We start from the raw sequence: 25,340 nt of genomic DNA on the forward strand, positions 1-25,340 counted from the left end.
AAATGTGCATATTGGTTAAGATTGGTGTGATGTCCTGTTTCTAACAGGAAGATCACAGACTGGTAACAAAGTACCTTCCGACTTGGTGGCACAGGTAACATTGGGTCAATGTTTCAGGTGCAAGTGCAAAATAGATAAGCACAGGGAAAGAAAGGAAGAGTTGGGGGAACGTGGAAGGGAGGGTGATAGGAAAGTGAAGGTATCAGGAGAAATAGAGTCATGGTGGCAACGGAGTGAGAGAGGATAGCAGATAAAATAAAAATTAGAAACATGCCAGCTACCTGTTTCCCAATCGGCATTAAATCTCATTTACTCATCACCAGGGCATCATTGAGAACAGAGACGAGGAGGAATTTCTTTAAGCAGAGGGTACTGAGTCTGCGTAGGCTAAGCTGTTGCTGTTCCCCTGGCGCCTCGGGTGGCAACTTTGCCATTTCTTTAGTATGTGACTGTTATTTACGAGGCTGAGTTACTAGCTTGACACTGAACCCAGCACAGATGGAATGTGTGCAAGTAGCTGGCTGGATTCGAACCCAGGACCGTTCACCCTGAAGTCTGGTGCGGATGCCACTACACCACCAGCTGGCTAGGCCAAGTCATTGTGTATATTTCAAGCAGAAGTTAATAGGTTCTTGATTAGTAAGGGCATCAAAGGTTATGGGGAAAATAAATCAGCCATGATGTAATGGTGAAGCAGACTTGATGGACGAAGAGGTCTAATTCCACTCCTACTTCTTATGTTTAGTGGTTTTAAAAGCTATCAGCATTACTTTGCTGACAGTGCTATTTCTGACTGCATAGACTAGCGTCTCTTGAAAAAGGAGATGCAGCCTGGTGCTGCTTAGTGCTCACACCAGTGGGAACAAAAGTTAAAGAATCATGGCTAAGGCAAGTCATGGACCAACTTAAATAATCAACAGAAGATAAGCTTGTACCTGGAAGAGTCCAGCCACAGCAGCAGCTCCACATTTATCTCTGTGCATTCCTGCCATAATGCCACCAGCTTTGATGTCTGCACCACCGGTATCATAGGTTACTCCCTGGGAACAATTTTTTTTTACAAAAATATGAACAATTACGTAACTGGTATCAACTAGTCAATACAAATGTAAATTATTCCACACTTTTTTTTAAAATAAATTTGCCCAAATTGTTAAAAATGGCAGCTCAGTCCTCTTTTCTTAATCCATACAAAATACCCTAGGGTTCCACCACCATCTGAAAGTTTATTTGAGATATTGATTACTTAAAGTCATGTAGTTACTTCATCCATTCCTAAATCCCTCATCCAATCTCTTCAAACATGTGCTTGAGAATGAATGAAAGCAAAATACCAGAAACACAAAATCAGACAAAGTCTGTGGAAAGAGAACCAACTAACATTTCAGGGAAAAGGCCCTTACAAATGGTGCTTGGCCATCTGAGTGTTTCTGGCAGTTTTCAATTGTAACTTCAGTTCAGACCAATTAAATGATAATCATTAAGATGCTAACCATTGCAGAGGGCTGGTATTTAAAATTAAGTGAAATGATAAAAACATTGCAGTACCATTAAAACAACAAGGCATCAGTCTTGAGCCATTACATAGATTTATACCTTGCCAACAATCAGAAGTGTTTTGTCTTTGGCACCTGCTCCATGATATTCCAGCATAATAACCCGTGCCTGATGACGCTGCACATCTGAAGAGATTTAAGGGAGAGAAAGAAAAACAACTATTTTTATACATCACCATTTAGTCCATTATATGGCCACATACAGTAGAACCTATCTTGAGAATGCAAAACTAAAAATTTGCCTTGAATAGATCAGTAAAAGCTTTAATGGCTTAAGTACCAGAATTCAGTTTCCAACACTCCAGATTGGAAGACTCTCCCCCCACCCCCCACCATTATCAGTCTTCATTATAACTTCGGAAACACTCTCGAAGATGCACACTGCCCTCAGCATCCATGGACCTGCTAGTTCTCACTTTTGCCTCAAAAGGACCCATCCTCTTTTACTATTTTGCCTGATAATCACTTTTGAAACCTCATGCACGTTAACATCTTAACTTTCTTGCACTCCGCCTCATTGCAGTTTTCCATCCACTTCTGATCCTTTTGAAAGGAGGAAGTAACACTACTGCGATTTCCATATGCAGAATTATAGGATCACATGATTAGAATAAAAACATCACAATTCAAGCACTCTGAAATTACAGTCTAATAGAGTGCATACAATTTGCTTTCATTGTCGCCCAAGCGATGAAATGTATATTAAAAAGGAATTGTCAATTAATCACAAATTTATGGACTTATGGACAATTTGGAAGCCACAGAAATAAAGTGGATTAACAAAGGTCGAGGCACAAGAGACTATAGATACTAGGACCTAAAGCAGCAATCTGCTGGAGGAATTCAGTGAGTCAATCTGCATCTGCGAAGGGTGAATGCTCTATTTTCTTCTCTGTCAGTTTCAGGTCAAAACTCTGCATCAGAACTGAGAGTGCAAAGGGATGAGACAGCAAGGGTGACTATGGGAGGTGAAAATGTAAGGGAAGGAAGGGAGTGAGTTGGGAGACACTGACATTCTCTTTGTCTGCCTCCATCAATTATTCACTAGTTATTGTCTCCAAACTCTTCCCTGCCCTCCCCTCCCTGGCACAACCCGCCTACCATGTTTCACCCTTCAGACCACCAAACACCTCCAGTTCCTTTCCCACCACTCCACCTCACCTCTGTATACGCATCTTCCCTCTCCACCCTCAGACCTGATTCAGGATTTTACCTTGGAATGTCAACAGTTCCACCCCCTGCCACCCACAGATGCTGCCCTACCTGTGGAGTAAATTGCTACAATAGAAAGACCAAACTCATTGAAAGAATGCATTTCCTCAGCATTTTGTCTGTGTTGCACAACTCAAACTCAGTAAGTCAGGCAGCATCTATGGAGGGGAAATAAACATTTGGCGCTTTGGCAGGGTGGGAAGAGACAGCTATACAGTGTTGGATTCTAGCACATGGAGCAACTGCATGTATCAAAATTACATTTTTTTTAAATCAGAATGCAATTGAATGACCAACTGACCTTTGGCACAGCGATTGACTGCTGCCAAGCATGGGTATTGCTCCTGGAGAGTACTTAAATCACTAGTCACTGAAACCTGGCAAAAAAAAAATAACTTTAAACTGGCTTTCACTGGAAGCAAACTCACGCCAAAAATACACATCCTTATGAATAGCTAGGTACCTAATAACTATATATATTATATCACTACAAGAGCAGCTGCATAAGATTCTCAACAGGGAGGGTGGGCAGTCAGAAGTTGTGGTGCACATAGATCGAAAGCGGGAGGAGGTCCTGTGCAGTGAGTAAAGGGAGTTAGGGAAGGGGATGAAGAGTAGAACAGCCAAGATAGTAATTTCTGGATTACTCCCAATACCACGTGCTAGTCAGGATAGGAATAGGATGATAGTACAGATGAATAAGTGGCTGAGGAAGTAGTGCAGAGTTTCAGATTTCTGGATCATTGGGATCTCTTCTGGGGAAGGTATGACCTGTTTTTAAAAAAAGGACAAGCAACTCCTGAAGACAGTGGGGTCAAATATCCTTATGGGCAGGTGCGCTAGAGCTGTTGGGAAGGAGTTAAACTAATTTGGGGATGGGAACCAGAGTGAAAGGGCTAATGATGGGGCAATTGGTGAACAAGTCGATGCATTGTGGAGTGAGACTGTGAGGAAAGACACACAAATGATATGGCAATATTGCAGTCAGTGGGATGAGTTGAAGTGTAACAAGAGAGCAAATTAGAAAAGGATGAATACAGGACTTAAAGTGTAATAATTGAATCCACATAGTAATAAGGTAGATGATGTCATGGTACAGTTTGATATTGGCAGGGATCACTGAGTGGTGGCTGAAAGATCACAGTTGGGAGTTTAACATCCGAAGATACACAATGATGAGCAGGTAGGCACAGGGGATGGGGTAGCTCTTTTGCTAATAATAAAAAAAAGATATCAAATCCTTAGAAAGAGGTGACATACGATTGGAAGATGTAGAATTCTTGGGGGTAGAATTAAGAAACTGTAAGAGTAAAGAGGCACTGATGGAAGTTACATACAGCCCTCTGTACAGTACCCAGGATGTGGGCTACAAATTACAACAGGAGATAGAAAAGGCGCGTACAAAAGGGCAATGTTACAAAAGTCGGGGTAGGGGGTGCGGGGAAGAATTTCAATATGCAGGTTGATATTGGGTTCCAAGAGAAAGAATTTGCAGAATGCCTACAAGATGGCTTTTTAAGAGCAGCTTGTGGTTGAGTCCAAGGGAAAAGCAATTCTGGATTGGGTGTTGGGTAAAGAACCAGATTTGATTAGGAAGCTTTTCTTAGGGGACAGTTTAAAATGGAGAAGCAGAAGTTAGATGTATCAGTGTTACAGTGGAGTGAGGGGAATTACAGAGGCATAAGAAAGGACTTGCCCAAAGTTGACTGGAAGAACATTAGCAGGGATGGTGGCAGAACAGCAATTACTGGAGTTTCTGAAAGCTATTTGGAAGGTGCAGAATAGATACATCCCAAAGATGAAGCATTCTAAAGGGAGGATAAAGCAAACGTGACTAACAAGGGAAGTCAAAGGCGACATGAGTAAAAGAGAAGGCATTTAATATAGCAAATAATAGTGGGAAGTTGAAGATTGGGAAGCTTGTAGAAAACCAACAGAATGCAAAAACCATAAGGAGAGAAAAGATAAAGATAATATAAGAGGATACAGCACAGAATAAGCCCTTCCCACCCTTCGAGTCACGCTGCCTAGCAATCCCGATTTAATCCTAGCCCAATCACGGGACAATTTACAATGACCAATTAACCAACCAATCGCTATGTCTTTGGACTGTGGGAGGAAATCAGAGCACCTGGATGAAAGCCATACTTTCATGGGAAACAAACTTCTTACAGGCAGCGGAGGGATTTGAACCCAGGCTGCCTGTACCGTGAAACGTTGTGCTTACAACTACGCTGCCATGCCGCCCAAAAAGATCACCAATACTGATCTTTCAGGAATCACTAGATTCTAGAATGGTTCCGGAGGACTGGATAATTGCAAATTGTTACTCTGATCTTTAAGAATGGAAGGAGGCAGAAGAAAGAAGATTACAGAAGAGATTACACCTGACTTTAATGGTTGAAATGATGGAGTCAATCATTAAGGATGCGGTTTCAGAATACAAAGAAAATAGGCCAAAGTCAGTATGGTTTCTTTAAAGGGAATTCTTGCCTGGCAAATCTGTTGGAATTCTTTAAGGAAATAACAAGCAGGATAGATAAAAGAGAGACAGTGGATGTTGTATAATTAGAAGACATTTGACAAAGTGCCATGCATGAAGCTGCTTAACAAATTCAGAAAGCATTACAAGAAAGACACTAACATGGATAGAGCATTGGCTGGTTGGCAGGAGACAAAAAAGTTTAAAAAAGGGAGCTGATTTCAGTTGGCTGCAAATGACAAGTGATGTTCCATAGGGGTTGATATTGAGATCACCTCTCTTCATGTTATAAGACCCTAAGATGTAGAAGCAGAATTAGACCATTTGGCCCATCGAGTCTGCTCCACCATTTCATCATGTCTGATCCAATTTTCCTCTCAGCCCCAATCTCCTGCCTTCTCACCATGTCCCTTCATGTCCTGACCCATCAAGAATCTATCAACCTCTGCCTTAAATATTCTTAAAGACTTGGCCTCTACTGCTGCCTGTGGCAATGAATCCCACAGATTCACCACTCTCTGGCTAAAGAAATTCCTCCTCATCTCTGTTTTAAAAGGACACCCTCTATTCTGAGGCTGTGTCCTTTGATCTCAGACTCTCCCACCATAGGGAACACTATCAAGGTCTTTCACCATTCGACAGGTTTCAATTCTTCTGAATTCTAGTGAATACAGACACAGGGGCAAACACCCTTCATATGACAAGGCATTTAATCCTGGAATCATTTTTGTGAACCTCTTTTGAACCCTCTCCAGTGTCAGCATATCCTTTAAAAGATAAGGGGCCCAAAACTGCTCACAATACAGTGCTTTATAAAGTCTCAACATTACATCCTTGCTTTTATATTCTAGTCCTCCTGAGGTCAGACAAACTAGCCTTTAGTTTCCTTTTTTCTGCCCCTTTCCCTTCTTGAAGACTGGAGCGACATTTGCAATTTGCCAGTCTTCCAGAACCTAATGATTCTTGAAAGTTCATTACTAATACCTCCACAATCTCCTCAGCCACCTCTTTCAGAACCCTGGGATGTACGTCATCTGGTCTAGACCATCAGACCTTCCGGTTTCCCAAGAACCTTTTCTCTAGTTATGGTAACTTCACACCTATGTCCACAGTCTGCCACAGTGAAGACATCTCACCCTTTCCCTTCTGAGTCACAGAGGCAGACTCAGTGCCATAGACTCACCCACCACCACTTTCCTCTGAGATTAGCTCCACACTACATCTACCCCCACCCCCCCCATACTGATCCGCTGCTGCCTTTTATCCTTGAACAGTGACCTGATTGAAAACCCCTCGTCTCAAAACTTCCAATGTCTGAACGGCTGCTGGTCAAGGCTCTTCACAGTCAAAGTCTACATAAATACAATTTGAATGACAGAATTTATGGTTTTGTGGCCAAGTTTTCAGATGATACCAAGATGGAGGGGCAGGTAGTGTTGAGGGAGAAGGGAGCCTGCAGAAAGACTTGAACAGGGGAATGGGCAAAGAAATAGACGATGGAACATAGTGTAGCAAAATGTATAGTCATACACTTTGAAGGAATAAAGGTGTTGACTATTTTCTTAACAGGGAGAAAATTCAAAAAAATTAGATCTGCAAGGAGTCCTTGCGCAGGATTCCCTAAAGGTTAATCTGCAGGCTATGTCAGTGATAAGGAAGGAAAATAGAATGTTAGCATTCATTTAGCATGCACTAGAATACAAGGGCCAGGATTGATTACACTGCACTTGGGAGTATTGAGCAGTTGGGCCCCTTATGTAAGAACTGGAATTGCTGGAATTGGAGAGAGTTCATGAGATTGTTTCTGGGAATGAGAGGGTCAACATACGAGCAGTAAACACAAAGTACACTGCAGATGCTGTGGTCAAATCAACACGTACAAACAAGCTGGATGAACTCAGCAGGCTGGGCAGCATCCGTTGAAATGAGTTTCAATGGAGGCTGCCTGACCTGCTGAGTTCATCTGGCTTGTTTGAACATATGAGGAGCGCTTGATGGCACAGCCTTAATAAAGGGACATCCATTTAGAACGTAGATGAAAAGCAATTTCTTTAGCCAGAGGATGGTGAATCTGTGGAATTCACTGCTACATACAGCTGTGAATTCCAAGTCTTTGAGTATATTTAAAGTAGAGATTGATAGGTTCTTGATTAGTTAGGGCATCAAAAGTTACAGGGAGAAGGCGGGAGAATAGGATTGAGAGGGATAATAAATCTGGCATTATGGAATTGCGGAGCAGACTCGATAGGCTGATAGTCTAACTTTGTCTTATTATCGTCTTGTATATAGTTTATATGAAAGTCTTTTTTTAAAAAAAAGATTTCAACAGGATTAATTCACTTCACAATCCGGAACAGAACGATATAAAAGGCAACTCAATTTAAACCAGTACCAAATATTTTACAACTCCTTGGTAAATGAAGACAAGGGTACCAATTTCTGCTGCAGATAATTGGGGGAAGAAAAGGAACTTTTGACCACTAGGAGAAAAAAAAACCGATTACATCATGTCCCCAAGTGTATTCCCTGAGTTTGGTGGAAGCAGATTTACAGTATTTTTTTTTAAATACATGCGAGGAAAACTCTGCTGAGCATTGGAAAAAGCGGGGGAATGGAGTTAATTGGATAGCTGCTACAACTGGCATATGTAGGCAGTCGAACTGCTCCTGTGCTCTGATTTCAGGAATGTTTCATAAAGTACATGAAAGCAGAAAGTAGATTTTTCAATTGCTTCAGAACAAACATTGTGCTGAAGTCAACTTACAGTGACAACAGATTTCTGAAAAATTTTCTGAACGTAGCTAGCCACTTTTGGAGCAGCCATTCGCTCTGGGTCAGAGCCACCAATATCTCTGCACACAGTCCTGGAAAGAGATAATATCAAGACAAACTAGTTGGTAGATGCAGACAACTCATTAAAACAGGTGTTCCCAACCTGGGATCCACTAATCCCGCGGTTAATGGTAGAAAGGTGTGGTATAAAAAAAGGTTTGGACTCTTGCATTAAATGAACATTTACAAGGAACTGCATGAATCTCTGGACTTCCAGTTTCATAACTTAATGTGATTCATTGTTGAACATTTTAACATAAACCCTTTAAAAGATTTTACTTTGGACAGAGGATGATCTCAACCAAGTGAACTAAAGTGACAGTATTTCTGAAATATGCTTAGAATAATAGATCAAAGTTGCCAAATTACACTGCACAGGACACTCTTCATGTCAACTGTAAAAAAAACCTTCATGCAGTTATGCCATTTTAATTTAAAGAAATGAAATATCAGTTTGATAATAAGTTTGTTTTTCATGGCTGTTTTAATGTTGTCTATTCTTGGTAATTTTATGGCCCTTCAGTAGTTCTTACCTGCCCATCTCCAGTGCTGATGCCAGTTTCACAAGTTTCTTCGCTTCCTCCTCACTGGGTGCCCACACACCTAGATAATCTACTTTATTAGACTTCTCTTTTTGGGCTTCACAAATTTCCAATGGCTGCAATATAACATGAGAGCAGACTTAGAAAGTCAGCAAAACATTCTGAAAGTAATTTAAATGGATCATAACATATCACATCAACCAATTTATGACAGCTGTAAAAATGTTTTGATTCAGCACTCTTAATAGAGATGTATTCCAAGGAAACATCCCCCCTCCACCTCTCTCCAAGATTATCAATCATTACTTTAATCATTACCACCCAAAACATACTTCTCATGCCCTGAATCTCCTCAGTAATTTTCATTTCCCTGGCACTGCCCGCCTTATCTTCACCATGGATGTTCAGTCCCAGGAAGATTTCAAAAGCTTTCTGCTTCTTTCTTGACAAAAGAACCAACAAAACCCCCCTCCATTGGCTGAACTGGTCCTCACCTGAACAATTTTTCCTTTGGATCCTCCTACTTTCTCCAAACCCAACGGGTAAGGATGGGCCCAAGTTATGCTTGCCTCTTCATCAGCTATGCAGAACAGTCTATGTTTAAAGCCTCCCCCACTCATACTCCACAATTCTTCCTCCACTACACTGGCGACATCATTGGCACTGCTTATTGCACCCATTCTGAGCTTGACAATTTTATCAATTTTGCCCCTAACTTCCACCCTGCCCTTAAATTCACATGGTCCAGCTCTGACCCCTCAACCACATCTCTTCCATTTCACGCATGTCTGCCCTTACCCAAACGTCCCACCACCCTAACAGGGATAGGGTCCCTCTTGTCCTCATTTACCACCCCATCAGCCTCCACATCCAGCACAATTCGCCGTAACTTCTGTCATCTCCAACAGCATCCCACACCAACCACAGCTTTCCTTCCACCCTCCACCCCACTTTCTGCTTTCCACAGGGTTTGCTCCTCATGAAACTCCCTGGTCCATTTGTCCCTCCCCACTGATCTCCCTCCTGGGCATTTATCCTTGAAAGCAGAACAAATGTTACACCTGCACCTATCACCTTTCTGCTATCCTCTTTCCATGCCCTCCACCATTTTATTCAAGCATCTTCCCCCTTCCTTCTCAATCCTGAACAAGGGACTTGGCCCAGAACGTCAACTGTTTATTCATTTCCAAAGATGCTGCCTGACCTGCCGAGTTCTTCCAGCATTTTGTGTGTTGCCTTAGATTTCAAACATCTGCAGTCTTTCTCATATTTGATTATGCATTCTTGGTTGTTTAAATAATTATGGATTATATGCAAAAATATGTCAATTGCATACAGAGTAAACTACCCCTGTAGAATCGGACTCCCATGTTTCACTTCAATTAATGTTTTGAAGTTACAAAATAATGCCAAGTACCACCATCTTGATTTTAACCCACAAGCAAAGAGTAACAAATTGCTTCCTCCTTATGCAGGTCTGACTGAGAACGGAATAATGGAGTTCGCTGATGGAGAAGAGTCATTTAAAGGTAAACCTTTGCAGAACAATGATACCATCTTTTGGCTTAACAACAAATGGTGTAAAATTATTCAGCTAAATGTTGTACTTACAACATACAAAGCATGCAGAGCTCCAAGCACAGTGACCAAGGGAGCATCTTTGAACAATCCTTCTGGGGGACATACCAAAACTGGCTTTACCATACCAGCCTTCAGAGCACTGGGAAACAGAATCAAAAGCAAGTTTTAATACATCATGTTAGCCTCATGAAGTGTGAATCATTAATAGGAACTAACAACTGTCTTACTATTATAGTGCAAGTATGAATGGGGTAGATACAACATAAAATTCCTTTTGAAATATGTTGGACTTCACAACAAAATGTACCATCCATTATTGTCAATGTTGGAAGTAGCGAGTGAGAGTGACATCTTGCAATGGCGGGAGCCATTTGGAAACTACAAGTCTCATCAGGAGCGAGTTATCTGAACCAATTAAAAGAAAGGAGGCGTAAGTGGAGTGGGGTAGTGTTAAGAGTAGTCTAGCTTTGGCAAGAACAAACATAGGCTCTAAGTTTCTAGTATGCTTTTTTTTCTTGTTAGTACATAACTATTATGCTAAGTATGGGACCAGAGTTAGTGATACATTCCTTTTGTAAGATGTGGGAACTTGGGGAGACCACCAGTCTCCCAGATAAACACATCTGCATGAAGTGCACCAAGTGCAGCTGCTTAAAGACTAAGTTAAGGAACTAGAGCTACAGCTGGGTGAACATTAACTCATAGGGGAGAATGAGGAGGTGATAGACAGGAGCTACAGGGAGGTAGTCACCCCTAGGTTGCAGGAGGCAGGTACCTGGGTGACTGTCAGTAGAGGGAAATGGAACAGACAGCCAGCACTGTTACCCCTGTGGCCATTCTCCACGATAATAAGTGTACCACTTTGGATACCGTTGTGGGGGGGGGGGGGGGGGAGAACTAACCATCAAAGAGAAGTCACAAGGGCACAGGTCACTGGCACTGAGGCTCAGGAGGGAAGGGGTGAGTAGAAGTGAGCTGTAACGATTGGAGATTTGTTGGTTAGGGAAACCAACCAAGTGGGGGGAAAAAAGGTTCTGTGGACAAGAACGTGATTCTTGGATGGTTCCTTGCATCCCAGGTGCCAGGGTCAGGGACTTCTTGGATTGAGTCCAGAGTATTCTTAAGTGAGGAGAGCAGTCAGAGGTCATGGTCCACATCGGTACCAATGATGAGTAGGAGGGTTAACGAGTTCCTGCAAAGTGAGTTCAGGAAATTGGGTGCTCAGCTAAAGGACAGGACCTCCAGGGTTGTAACCTCTGGACTGCTACCCATGTCACATGCTGGTGAGGGCAGAAATAGGAAGATTATACAATTCAGCTAAGGAGTTGGTGCAGGAAGGAGGGCTTCAGATTTTTGGATTACTGGCCTCTCTTCCAGGGAACGTGAACCTGCACGGAAGGGAAGGGACTGCTTGCATCTGAATTGGTGGGGGTCTAATATTCTAGTGTTGCACTGGGACGGTGGTGGTAAGCTAGATTTGCAGGGGACGGGAACCTGAGCATTATAACAGATAGTGGAATGGTTGTGGAGAAAGATGTTGTTAAGCCTACACACGTCGTCAGGAATCAAAAGGTTAAGCTTGGTGGGATTAATGTTCTGAGTGGCGTACATTTTAATACAAGTATTGCAGAAAAGGTGGACAAGCTTAGGCCACAGATCAACATGTGGAATTATGACATTGAGGCATAGGCGAGACTTGGTTACAGAAGGGGCAGCACTGGCAGCTCGAAGTTTTGGGGTTCTGTTATTTTAGATGTGAGAGCAGAAGGGACCAAAGGGGGTGGGTTGGCATTACTAGAAAAGGAAAATGACAAGGCTGTGCTCAGCCACGATAGACTGGAGACCTTAGCTAGTGAGTAGAACTGAGGAGTAAGAAAGCTATGCCCATGTTAACGTGATTATATTACATATTAACGGTCCACAGGATTTAGAGCAGCAAGTTTGTGAAGAGATCGCAGACTGTTAACAAGAAACAAGACTATGACAGTAGGTGATTTTAACTGTCCACATATTGACTGGGATTCCCATACTGTAAAAGGGCTGGATGGGAAAGCATTTGTCATGTGTGTTCAGGAAGTTTCCTTAATCGGTACATAGAAATCCCAACCAGTGAGAGTGCGATACTAAATCACTTATTAGGGAATGAGACAGTGCAGGTGACATGTTTGTGTAGGGGAACACATTGCATCCAGTGTTCATAATACTAAGAGTTTTGATGTAATTATTATCGTGGAGACCCTGCGCAGAAGTTACCGGGGCTCTAGCAGAGATATTTAAAACATCCTTGGCCTCAGTGATGTGCTGGAGGATTGCAGGATAGTTAATGTTGTTCTGTTGTTTAAGAAAGACTCCAAGAATAAACCAGGAAATTACCTGACATCAGTAGTGGGAATATTGTTAGAAGGTATTCTAAGGACCGGATATACAGTGCCAATAAAAAGTATTCACCCCTTGGAAGCTTTCATGTTTTATTGTTTTACAACACAAGTCACAGTGGATTTAAATTGGCCTTTTTTTGATCAACAGAAAGACTCTTTTGTGTCAAAGCAAAAACATATCTCTAACTAAATTAATTGTAAATATAAAACATGAAATAATTGATTGCTTAAGTATTTACCCCCTTTTATATGACACCAAATCATTACTGGTGCAGCTAGTTGACTTTAGAATTCACATAATTAGTTAAATGGAGATCCCTAGTGTACAGTCAAGGTGTTTCAACTGATAGCAAAAATACACCAGTATCTGGAAGGTCCAACTGCAGGTGAGTTAGTAGCCTGGCAAAAATTACTCCATGAAGACAAACCAACACTCCAAAAGGTTATTGAAAAGCACAAGTCAGGAGATGAATACAAGAACATTTCCAAGCCACTGAATATTCCTTAGAGTACAGTTAAGTCAATCATCCAGAAATAGAAAAGAATATGGCACAGCTGTGGGAGGCCACCAAGAGACCCATGACAATTCTGGAGGAGTTACAAGCTTCAGTGGCTGAGATGGGAGAGACTGTATATACGACTACTCACTGATTCTTGAGACTTCGGCGAAAACATGTCCCACTAAGAAAAGTGCTAATTTCATTGAAAATGAATAACACTTTCTTATTTAAAATAATCAGGGTTGATCATCTGAGGGGTCTTTTGCACAAATGTTTGTTTTTAATTTCATAAATTATATGATTATATAGCCCAGTACCCACAGAATCAATTGTCCTCAGACAAGAGATTATCATTTCAATTTGACAAAAGTGTGAAAAAAATCATTTAAAATGTATAATATGTCAGATGAAAGAGAATGAAAAACCTCTAAAACTAAAAGCAGTGAATTTTCAATATTTGCTCTTACTTTGAATATAATTTATGATCACAATAAATAGTAATTAGGCTTGTAGTGTTTCACTAACCTCTATTCATAATATAGATAATTTCCCCTTTATTTCTTCCACACACAGGCCTACAATATTTCCTTACTATATGTATTCCCAATGACCAAAACTACAAATGGATCTAGTTGCACTATTTCATAATCATTTTATAAAATTTCACCAAATTAAAGATAAATTCATAGTAATTTTGCACAATTTCATACTAATTCCATTAAATTCTGACCTCCCTTTTATGGATTTTAGGAAGTTATGGCTAGGCAGCAGCCATCAGTGGCGGAGCGAAGAGAAGAAACAGGAAGAAAAGAGAAAGAAAATATATAGTGAGCCAGAGTTAAAGGAGGAATACCTGAGAAAGGAAAAGCAAAGATGGAAGAAGCGAGTAGAGAATGGGAGATAAAAACTATGTGATTTGAATGAAAGGGAAAAGAGGAGTAAGAGAAAGGCGTGGAAACGTAGACAGCAAGAGTCAAGAGAGCGTTAAGAGAATGCTGATGGAGGAAATGGAGCAGGAACCCCAGAGTGGTCCTGACGAGACTACAACAGATATATCTGCTGGTGTCATTAATTGTGGAGATTGGCTTGCAGTCATTTATGACCAAAATTGGTGGTTAGCAAATGCTGTCACTGTGGATGCTCATCATCAAGAAGTTCACCTCCGTGGGCCCAACACGCACTTCCGTCCAGAACCAGGTGGAAAGGATACGTGCTTCGTACCAGTTGAAGATATTCTGGTCAGACTGATGGAGCCATCATCACCGGGTCGTGCAAGCAGGATGAGGGAGTTCTACCACCTGTCTGCTGAAGTCATAGACTTCAGAGGAGGAACATATTAATCACTTACTTCCTGATGAAGCTGACTGAATGTTTTCAAAGATTTTCAAGCCCAGAAATGGATGGATTTTTTTAAAAATTCCTGGCGTGTTTTCTGATTTTTATGCTTAAACATTACTGTAGCTTTTATTTTGCTGTTTACCATTGTTGTTGATATTTACAGAAGGATGAAACGTAGATGACAAATCGTTTGTTGTACTAAATTGTTAAAAGTTGTTAAGCAAGGAAGCATTGACCTGAGTGGTGAAAAGGCTGGAACTGTTGTAATTCGGCGACTGCCACCACCGTCAGGTCTCAGTCACCACCGTCAGATGAAACCTTCTTTGTTTTAAATCAATATGCTAACAACTTGTTCCTCCAAAACAGTTGATTTATTAAAGTAATTGTCTCTTTAAAATTAAAAATGTGTTTTTTTAATGTCTAAAATTGTTATTTTGTATATTTAATGCTACTGATAAAAGTTGCATGATGTGAGTTTTTAAAAGGAGTACACGTGAGATAGTATAAAAAATGAACAAAAGTGAATATTCAACAGCAGATATGTGTACCTACGGTGTAGACATAATGATTTAAAAGCTCTAAATCTATACAAAACTAAATAAATAGGAATAATTAACTTTTTATTGTGTCTGATAATGTGTTGACAAAAACTAAGTAAGGGCAGGAAAAAAAAACATTAATTTAAGAAAAAATTACAAAATCAGGAGGTTGCAGAAATATTGCATGATTGCTGAGACCTTGTTCTATAAACATAAAGTTTAGATTTCTTAACATTTAATTCTTTTTTCCTTTTCAAAATTAAAACCTGTTTTATCCAAATTCTCAAGAATCAGTGAACTGTTGCCCGGGTGCTTCACCAGATGCAGCTTATAAGAAAGTGGTAAAGACAGCCACTGTTGTATGTGTGAGTCATTTTACGACTCACATGAAATCTCGGCTAGAGTTTACCGGAAAGCATGTGGGAGACTGAAGGCAGCTGGAAGAAGGTTCTGTGGTCTAATGAAACCATAATTTGAGCCTTTTGGCTAAACGTTCTGTTTGGTAAATCCAAACACTGCACATAATCAAAAAGACGCCATCTCTGCTATGAATCACGGTGGTGGCTGCATCATGCTGTGGATATGCTTCACTGCAGCAGGCCCTGGGAGGCTTGTGAAGGTAGAGGGTAAAATGAATGCAGCAAAATACAGGGAAATCCTGGAGGAAAACATGATGCAGGCTGCAAGAGAACTACAACTTTGATTACTTTTCCAACAAGACAATGAATCCAAGTATAAAGCCAAAGCTTAAAAACAGCAAAGTCAACGTCCTGGAGTGGCCAAGTCCGGACTTCAATCCAACTGAGAATTTATGGCAGAACTTGAAAAGGACTGTTCACTCACATTTGCCATGCAATCTGACAATTTTGTAAAGAATGGGGGGAAACTGCAGTATCCAGCTATGCAAAGCTGATATGGAGACCTATCCACACAGACTCCTGACTGTAATTGCTGCCAAAAGTATATCTACTAAATACTGATTTGAAGGTGGGGTGAGTAATTATGCAATCAATTATTTTGTGTTTAATAATTGTAATCAATTTACACCAATTTATAGAAGTATGTTTTCACTTTGACATGAGTCTTTTCTGTTGATCAGTGTCAAAAAAGCCAAATTAAATTCACTGTGATTCAATGTAATGAAACGACAAAACATGAAGCACTGTATTTTACTAAAGCTCATTACCCTCAGAGCAGCAGGAGGCTCAATGTTTGATACAGAACATGAATCAAAACCGACTGCGCATGATGTGCTTACATACCGCTTGATGCCACTGTTAGCTGCATCGCTAAATCTCCGCACATCATCGTAATCCCTGTTGAGTGGTCCAGTTGGTGCAAAGATCTATAAAGTTCAGAGAGTTACAATTACCATGCTGGAGGGATTTTATTCAGTGATATTCCTCTATAAAAGAATTGCCAAAAGATAGCATTCATTAGGTAATTGGTTCCTTCATTCCTGGCAACATTCCAATGTATCTTTCCTGCACTCTATTAGGTCTGAGTACAATAAACAAGAATTAATATAGCACTTCAACTGAGTTTTATAGAAACTTAGGTTTAGCACAATTTCCCCATTTTTGCACTCTGCCTTCAATCTCCCATCTTCAACAATGTATAAGTACCTCCAAGGCTGTTTCTGAACTAAAACCAAACCAATTATTTTATGCTCCTCACATTTAACCTTCCTATTAAAATGAGACAATTCACACTTGAATCACAGTTATAAACTTGGCTTCTTATTCATATCAAATTACCACAAACTCATGTCCAAACCCAAACAGATTCATGGAGTCAGAGTAATACAGCATAGAAACAAGACTTTTGGCCCAACTCATCAACACTCATCCTAATGCCTATCTAAGCTAGTCCCATTTGCCAGCATTGGGGCTCATATCTCCCTAAATCCTTCTTAGCCATATACCTGTCCAAATGCCTTTTAAATGTATTTATACCTGCTTAACTACTTCCTTTGGAAGCTCTACATGCTCCATCCTCTGCAAGAATTTGATCCTCAGGTTCCTTTTAAACTTTTCCTTCTCACCTTTTCCCTCTTGCTTTTGATTCCCTTTTCCTGAAATTAAAACTACAGCAGTAGTTTGATAGCAGTTTCCAAAGACTGCAGTGCATACTCTTAATCTGATGAAAAACTGGCTACCATAATTTTTAGCTTTGTCCATCTTCCGCTTCATATCCTTACTGTTGCAAGTCCTCTCAAATTGCTTAACAACAAACATTTTGTCCCTTTACATCCATAGTGACTAAATTATATCCCCCCCCCCAAGTAAATCAGAATCAGCTTTATTATCAACTTGCATGTCATGAAATCTGTTATAGAAATATAGAAAACCTACAGCATAATACAGGCCCTCTTAAAAGACCCTATCGTTTCTGCCTCCACCACTGTCGCCAGCAGCCCATTCCACACACTCACCACTCTCTGAGTAAAAAACTTACCCTGACATCTCCTCTGTACCTACTTCCAAGCTCCTTAAAACTGTGCCCTCTCGTGCTAGCCATTTCAGCCCGGGAAAAAGCCTCTGACTATCCACATGATCAATGCCTCTCATCATCTTGAACACCGTCACCTCTCGCCCTTTGTCACTCCAAGGAGTAAAGGCCAAGTTCAGTCAACCTATTCTCATAAGGCATGCTCTCCAATCCAGGCAACATCCTTGTAAATCTCCTCTGCACCCTTTCTATGGCTTCAACGTCCTTCCTGTAGCGAGGCGACCAGAACTGAGCACAGTACTCCAAGTGGGGTCTGACCAGGGTCCTATATAGCTGCAATGTTACCCCTCGGCTCTTAAACTCAATCCCCCATGATTGATGAAGGTCAATGTACCTATGGCTTCTTAACCAGAGTCAACCTGCATAGCAGCTTTGAGTATTCTATGGACTCAGGCCCCAAGATCCTATCAATGTCCCACTGTAACCTCTGACAGCCCTCCACACTATCCACAACACCCCAACCTTTGTGTAATCAGCAAATTTACTAATTCATCCCTCCACTTCCTCATCTAGGATACTTATAAAAATCTCAAAGAGTAGGGGTCCCAGAACAGATCCCTGAAGCACACCACTGGTCACTGGCCTCCATGCAGAATATGACCCGTCTACAACCACTCTTTGCCTTCTGTGGGCCACAAAGCAATGTCCCCTCAGATCCCATGCTTCCTTATTTTCTCAATAAGCCTTTCATGGGCTACCTTATCTAATGCCAATGCATTATCTCTAACTGTCTTGGCAAATCCTAGCTTTGTCAAGAAGTGAAACAATTCTTATCTTCCAGTTCGTTGGTCAAGCTGAATGATTAGAGCTTTCACAGATTTCTACTCTCACTTCCTTTTGTAAGCTACGGTACATCTCATCTAGATTGTGCAACCTTTCTATTTTGAGTGCTAAAGTACTGGTTTAGAGGCATCTGTCAGCAGTTTTTGCGTAAAAATTGATTGCCACTTTTCCTGTGTTAGAAAAGCTGTTCTGAAACATGGCTGTTTGGGTCTGGTGTTTTGCAACTGCCTAAGCCCATGAAAGGCATTATCAAGGGCATTTTCTTTTCAGTTTTTGAGGTTTTTAAGCTTATCTACATCTCCTCTTGTATTACAAATATCTGAACACTTAAAGGAAGCTCAAGTTTTGAGTTCTCTTAAGTTATTCATCTATATTGCATACTTTGTCGTCATTTTAGAAGGATTTTTTTCTACTTTTGCATTTCACATTGTTCTCTGAAATATATATTTTTCACAAGCATCCATTTTCTATTTCATTCTCAATATCTTCAGTCATCCAGAAAATTCATGGTTTGATCTGCTTTCTTCTGCACACCCAGGAAGGTATCGTGTATCCAAGTCTCACTGTATGACCAGCAACATAGCTGAACCAAATACCCATGTACGATATTAAAACATTCCCTCTTTCAAGTAACTACTCTAACATCCAACAGAACTTTTTCATAACCATTCCAAACATATTCCAATCACTGAAATACTCATAAGCACTCCATTCCCCAAAATCAAATCAGCACCACTTTCATTTCCAAATGAACAGGAAACATGCCAAAGGGTATACTTTAGGAGTGCCTCTATTTTAATATTATTTTCTCATGTAAATTTTGCAAAATTTTATTGTGTACACTTTTTATTGAAGTTTGATGCTATCAGTAATTAATAATGCTGTTTCATTCCAACCCACCCAATGGTTATGTTGTGTGATTCCCCTTCTGTGTAGACCTAGCACCAATGAATACCTCGTTTCAGTAGTAATAGATACCAAATTTCCCACAGAGCCATGATAAGACATAACATCAGGTACTCCATTAAGAAACAGCTTGCAGTTTTTGAACCATCAAGGTGAAAAGTGGAAGAGTCTAGGACCTGAGGGCTCAACCACAGAACACAAGGACATCCTTTCTTTAACCATGGGTGGTGAATGTGTGGAAATCCTTGCTGCAGAGGGCTGAAGTGACAAAGTCTTTGGGTATACTTAAAATGGAGGTTGGTAGGTTCTTGATTAGTGAGGGTGTCAAAGGTTATAGCAAGGCAGCAGAAGGTTTAAAGGTTCATTTTCATTGTCAAAGTATGCATGTCCAATACAACTCTGGTATTTGTCTACTCCAGATAGCTATTACAAACAGAAAGACAATGGATGTTAATTAAAGAAAATACATCAACTCTCCCTCCACCACCACAAAAAAGGAACAAAACTTTAAAAAAAAGGAACTAAAATCCCTCCTCCCCGCAGCAAAAATCAGCAATAACAATCCCTGACCTTCTCAAAGAAAAAAAACAGGAACAATAACAATCCATTAACCCCCTTACTCACAGAAAAGAACAGCGGCATAGCACCAAACCCCCAAGCCCCTGCTTACACACAAAAAATGAAAACCAATATACAATCCAGTAACCACATAAATCATAGAATATCGGAAACATCTTTTCGAGCAGCCGCACAAACTCAGTCCTTCCACGTAAAGAGCAATCGCCGATCTGCCTGCTGACCATCTCCATTGGGAGCCATCGCTGACCCTCACTGTATTCACCTCGACGCTTAAATCTTCCTCACCACTTCAAGATGGAATCGCTAATGGCCTGGCAGGTCTTTTTCATGAGTCAGCTTGTTCTCGGTCCTTTTTGCCCACCTCACCCCCACATCTCTAATCTCCAGAAGGCAGCTCCTCTGGACACAGCAGAGCACTGGATCCTTCGTTCGAGTTCCAAACTCTACGTTACAGGCGCCAGCAGTTTCCATAACACAAGCCAAGACAAAAAGATCAGGTAGAAGGTATTTAAAAAAAAATAAATAATTGAAGAGCTTTTCTATCTGGAAGATGTCACTCAAGGAAAGGTGGTTGAGATAAGTCAGCCATGAGCAAATGGTGGAGCAGACCAATTCTGCTCTAATGTCTTATGGAAAAGGAAAACCAACAACACATGAGAATAGCGGGTGGATTTAACCACACGTGAGTTATGGAACGTATTAGCACACGTCTACAGTTGGCACCTTCATGCAGGGTCTGATTATCTGCAACCATAGAGAAGGAAAATATTGCTACATCCTTAACGTACTCACCAATCTAGACCCTGGAAGATCAACAGCATGGACCAATACCACATCCTGTTCCACTGAAGCATCGATCTGGAAGACAGAATTTAGTCATATTAAAGCATTATTATTGTAATATTTGCCAAGATAGTGAAAATCTTGTCTTGCAAACTATTCATACAGATTAAGTCATTACTCAGAGCAGAGGGAGAATAAAATATAACAGCTACAGAAAAGGTGCACTGCAGGTAAACGATACGGTGCAAAGATCATTATGTGTAGATTGTGAGATCAAGAATTCAACTTTTTGTACTCAGGAACCTTTTAATAGTATAAACTGTCCTTGGGCCTGGTGATATGGGCTTTCAGACTTTAATATCTTCTGCCTGATGGGAGACAGTATGTCCAGAGGGGTGAGGTTCTTGAATATGCCAGCTACTTTACTGAGGCAGAGAGAAGCTGAGCGACATAACAAGCCTTTGATTCAACAAGTTAACAGCAGTCGAACATTTCCACTGAGAAAGTTGCTGAACTTCTCATTAACCTGATAACACTCAGCAGGAGATCTGCTGAAATACTGAATTAAAACCCGACCTGTACCAGACCCAATACAAAAGGTTGACAGTTTCCTGCTATGCCAATTATCTCATCCTGAGTCCAAGAATTTCACTTACCCCAACCATTAGGGCACCCCTGTCTTCAACTTTCAATTGATCCCCAACCTTTCAACACAGGCATGTTTTATAAAGCTATGGGTGCTGGCTCAATCTAACACATGCCAAGACACTTCTTGTTTATTTTTCAACACCCAGCCTGACTTAAACTCAAATGCACAGATGACCTGTCATATTCTGGTTAAACAGTCAAGCCTTAATTCAGTTTGATGAAGCCAGGGACAGTTAGGCTGGCCGTCTATGGTCATCATTCTTTAGTTGATTTGGTCAACTGCAAGTAATTGGGAAATTGAGATACTGGCTGCTCTTCTTCCCATTATTCCTTAAATTGACTTTCTATTTAAGGAGAAATTAACATACCAGCATGAACATGCAAAAGATACACTAAAACATCCGGTCATGACTGAAGGATCTGTGAGGGAGATGTTGTACTACTGTCCTGCTGTACTACTAAATAGCTTCTAGCTTATCTTATTCCCACAAAAACAATCATCCCTTGACCACTGATATTTACCATTCTCAACCAACCTTTATTTATATTCATTCTGATAAATCATCAGTTTTAATGGATTTGAAATCTAACTCACCTCCCAAACTCCAACCTCTTGCTCTAAATCTTATGCAATCTGTGCTCATACAATGCTCGCCTTGTGCATCACATTTCAGGCATCCATTGTTAGCAGGCATTAGTCAGTCCAAAACCTAGAATTCACTCCCAAACTAATTTCTTCTCATACATAAAAGACAGGCCCTTATGGCTAATATTATCATAAAGTTTGGTCTTAGCTTAATACAAAAGTACATACCTACAAGTTTGTGCTCCCTCCTCTACCCCCTCTTTCTTATGCTGTTTCTTCCCCTTTCCACTCCAGTCCTGATATTGGGCTGCGGCCTCAAATACCAACTGTTTATTCCCCCTTATGTAGAGGTGGCCTGACCTGCTGAGTTCCTCCAGCATTTACAAAATCTCGTGTACTTATGGTTAAATCAACCATTTAGTATATATGAAAATTTATGTACCTTTCTCCCTCAATGTCCATTCCACTGTAGGAATTGCGCAAGTGAAGCTTGATGAAAGTTTATGATAAGATAGGTCTAAATGTAAAACCACACACACAAAATGCTGAAGGAACTCAGCAAGGCCAGGGAGCATCTATAGAAAAGAGTAAACAGTTGATGTTTCTGGCCAAGACCCTTCATCAGGACTGGAATGGAGAGAAATCAGAGCAAGGAGGTGGGGTAGGGGAGAAAGTAAGTACAATGTGGAAGATTAAAGAGTTGACTGGTGAAAGAGCCAAGGGGCTGGAGAGGGGGTAAGAACCTGATTGGAGAGGGTAGAAGACCATGGAAGAAAGAAAAGGGGGCGAAGCACCAGAGGGAGGTGATGAGCAGATAAGGAGATAAAGCAAGAGGGATGGGAGAATGGGCAGGGGGCGCATCACCGGAAGTTTGAGAAATCGATTTTCATACCATCAGGTTGGAGGCTGCCCAGACAGAATATAAGGTGTGCTCCCCCCAGCCTGAGCGTAGCATCATCACAGCATAGACTAGCCAAAGGACAGCCATGTCGGAATAGGAAGTTTAATTGAAATGCATGGCCACCGGGAGAACCTGCTTTTTCTAGCGGATGAAACGTAGGTGCTTAACGGATCAGTCCCCCAATCTACGTGCCAGTATACAGGAGGCCACACCGAGAGCACCAGATGCAGAAGATGACCCCAAAAGACCCCTTTCTTTGAAGGACATCTATGTAGTTCTGGAATGAATAGACTCATCCCAAGAACAGATGCAGCTGAGATGAAGAAACAGAGCAGGGGATGGCTTTTTTTAAAAAACAAGTGACAGGGTGAGCAGCAGTATAGTCCAGGTAGCTGTGGGAATCAGTGGGTTTTATAAAAGATTTCAGTAGATAAACTATCTCTGGAGATAGTGAGATCAAGAAAGAGGAGGGTAATGTCAGAAATAGACCAAGTAAATGTAAAGCGCTCTGTAGAGTTTATTACAGGTGGTCTAACGCTAGATTTTAAAAAAAAATTAACCCTAGGGCACTTTTATCTGTAATCAGAGATAGCCACACTGACTGCAGCTCAGTCCTTTATTATAACTGCTAAAATATCAATAGAAAATTATTCAAGGCATGTATTAAACATACTTACAGATTTATACTGGTTAAGTGCAGTCTTCAAATGAAGCAAATCTCCAGAAAGTTTATCAATGGTATTTGTTACTAAGACAACACCATCAAACGGCCACCTGTTCACAGAGAAAAAAAATCTATGGTCATTTGCGCTTAGTATAAATAATGATAATTTTAATTTGGGTATTTTCTCAATACTGAGTAAACTGGACTTGCAGTTGCCATGCATGGGAAATATCACATGAACACCAATCAGCTACTCAAGTGAACTTTCACAAGTTAGATGGCAAAACCTGTACCATGTTAAAGTCTGAGCAGCAAGTATAACAATTTCTTTCAGAAAACAATGACAGAAACATGAACTATGAAACATTTCTCCAATGACAGAAGCATGAACCATTTACCCACTACTCCAGTTATTAACTGACACCAATCCCAAGATGTTTCTTATAGTGGTGAAGTCTAGGACCAGAGGGCATAGACTCAGAATACAAGGACGTTCCTTTTGAACAGAGATGAGGAAGAATTTCTTTAGGCAGAGGATGGTGAATCTGTGGAATTCATTGCCACAGATGGCAGTGGAGGCCAAGTCATTGAGTATATTTAGAAATAGATGTTGGTAGGCTCTTGATTAGCATGGGAACCAAAGGTTACAGGGAGAAGGCAGGAGAATGGGGATTGAGAGGGACAATAGATCAGAATAGATGGAATGGAAGAGCAGACTCAAAGGGCTGAATGGCCTAATTCTGCTCCTGTGCCTTAGCGAATTCTCTAGTCTAGTGGTCGCCAACCCGTCGATCATGATCGACTGGTCAATCTTTGAGACTTTCCCGGTAGATCCCAAAAAAAATAGAAAAATAAATACTGTTGAGAGATTGTTTTTGGGTTGCAGGGTTTTAGTTCCATTCTTTCTGCCCAGTGCGCATGTGTGTAACTAATCGACTTGGGGTCGATCTTGCCTTTCACTGAGGCTGAGGTAGGGGATCTTGGGCTTAAAAAGGTTGGTGACCACTATTCTAGTCAGTGCTGATAATACCAGGCACCTTGTTGCTCAACTAAATGGCAGTTACAAACTTCTAGCTCTCTCTGGCAACCCAGTTACAGCAAGACCAACATCAAAATCCATTTGATCAACTTGAATTCAAGGTCATAAGCATAGTGGTGGATATTTAAAACTACTGCTACCTCTAGAGCTATTCTTCACAAAACTCCAAATGTTCAGGGAGGGCTTAAAATCTAATGTCACTGTATTCACGGAATTGGGGCCCAGCCAACATCCATAAATCAGTATTTTAAAATATTGAACACATTTAAACCATAACCAGCAGGATAAACCTGTGCAGAAATCTTTCTCAATATGCACACACATTTGTAGTGATTTACTTCAGCATTGTATCCCCTCTTGGGAAACATTTGCAACCAACATCGCAAGATCTGGAAGATTAACAAACCCACTGCAACATTTAAAAATAATCTGCTCCCATCTATATGCAACCTGGTTAAGCTCAGATAGGTATACATTTATCTTGAGAGGAATGCTTGAGGGAAAGGTAATAAATGACATCGGTAAGATGGCAACTCATTCAGACACAGCAGCCTCTAGGGAGGGCAACCAAAGGTGATTTTGTAATTTTTTTAAAAAAAAAGATGACTTTATTTTTAAAGAACGATCGCAAGACAATTCCAGATGTTAAGAACTTCAAGTACTGCAGGTCAACCCCATCAGTGAGTTGATTGTTGGCAGAGGAGCCGGACTTATGTGGACTATGTTACTGCCTGCTACAGAAAGGCAGCAGAGTTGGTGTGCGAAAGCGGTGGGCAGGCGACCAGTGAGTGATTGTCTTGAAATGTTTCTCTTGAAATCCAAGACACTGTTGGACATTGATAATGAAAAATGTTACAAGCCCACTTCTCTTGTTTATTGGCGGGACAGACAGCAGGGGAGTTGCATGCCCTCGACTGTAGCGCAGCCTGGGCCTCAAGCGTCGAGCTTGCCTATAGCAGCAGGTCAGAAATGGAGCCGCC

The 25,340-nt window shown here is 40.9% G+C and overlaps 1 protein-coding gene and 1 long non-coding RNA gene across 2 annotated transcripts in view; one reads left to right on the forward strand and one right to left on the reverse strand.

The window, feature by feature from the left end:
* Positions 1 to 14,619, forward strand: part of LOC132392608 (uncharacterized) — a 36,802-nt gene extending 22,183 nt beyond the window's left edge. The window contains exons 2-3 of the long non-coding RNA XR_009511595.1: positions 10,100 to 10,153; positions 13,834 to 14,619. This is a non-coding gene — a long non-coding RNA (uncharacterized LOC132392608). The remainder of the gene's footprint in view (positions 1 to 10,099; positions 10,154 to 13,833) is intronic.
* zgc:152830 (uncharacterized protein LOC767682 homolog) overlaps positions 1 to 25,340 on the reverse strand; it is a 70,046-nt gene that overhangs the window by 15,766 nt on the left and 28,940 nt on the right. The window contains exons 3-11 of the mRNA XM_059966725.1: positions 23,335 to 23,431; positions 20,532 to 20,597; positions 16,223 to 16,305; positions 10,236 to 10,344; positions 8,616 to 8,740; positions 8,015 to 8,114; positions 3,070 to 3,145; positions 1,597 to 1,682; positions 936 to 1,040 (exon numbers count right to left, since the gene is read on the reverse strand). Of these exons, the coding sequence (XP_059822708.1) occupies positions 936 to 1,040; positions 1,597 to 1,682; positions 3,070 to 3,145; positions 8,015 to 8,114; positions 8,616 to 8,740; positions 10,236 to 10,344; positions 16,223 to 16,305; positions 20,532 to 20,597; positions 23,335 to 23,431 (847 nt within the window). The remainder of the gene's footprint in view (positions 1 to 935; positions 1,041 to 1,596; positions 1,683 to 3,069; positions 3,146 to 8,014; positions 8,115 to 8,615; positions 8,741 to 10,235; positions 10,345 to 16,222; positions 16,306 to 20,531; positions 20,598 to 23,334; positions 23,432 to 25,340) is intronic.

Source organism: Hypanus sabinus, chromosome 1 (assembly GCF_030144855.1).
Source record: "Hypanus sabinus isolate sHypSab1 chromosome 1, sHypSab1.hap1, whole genome shotgun sequence".
NCBI lineage: Eukaryota > Metazoa > Chordata > Chondrichthyes > Myliobatiformes > Dasyatidae > Hypanus > Hypanus sabinus.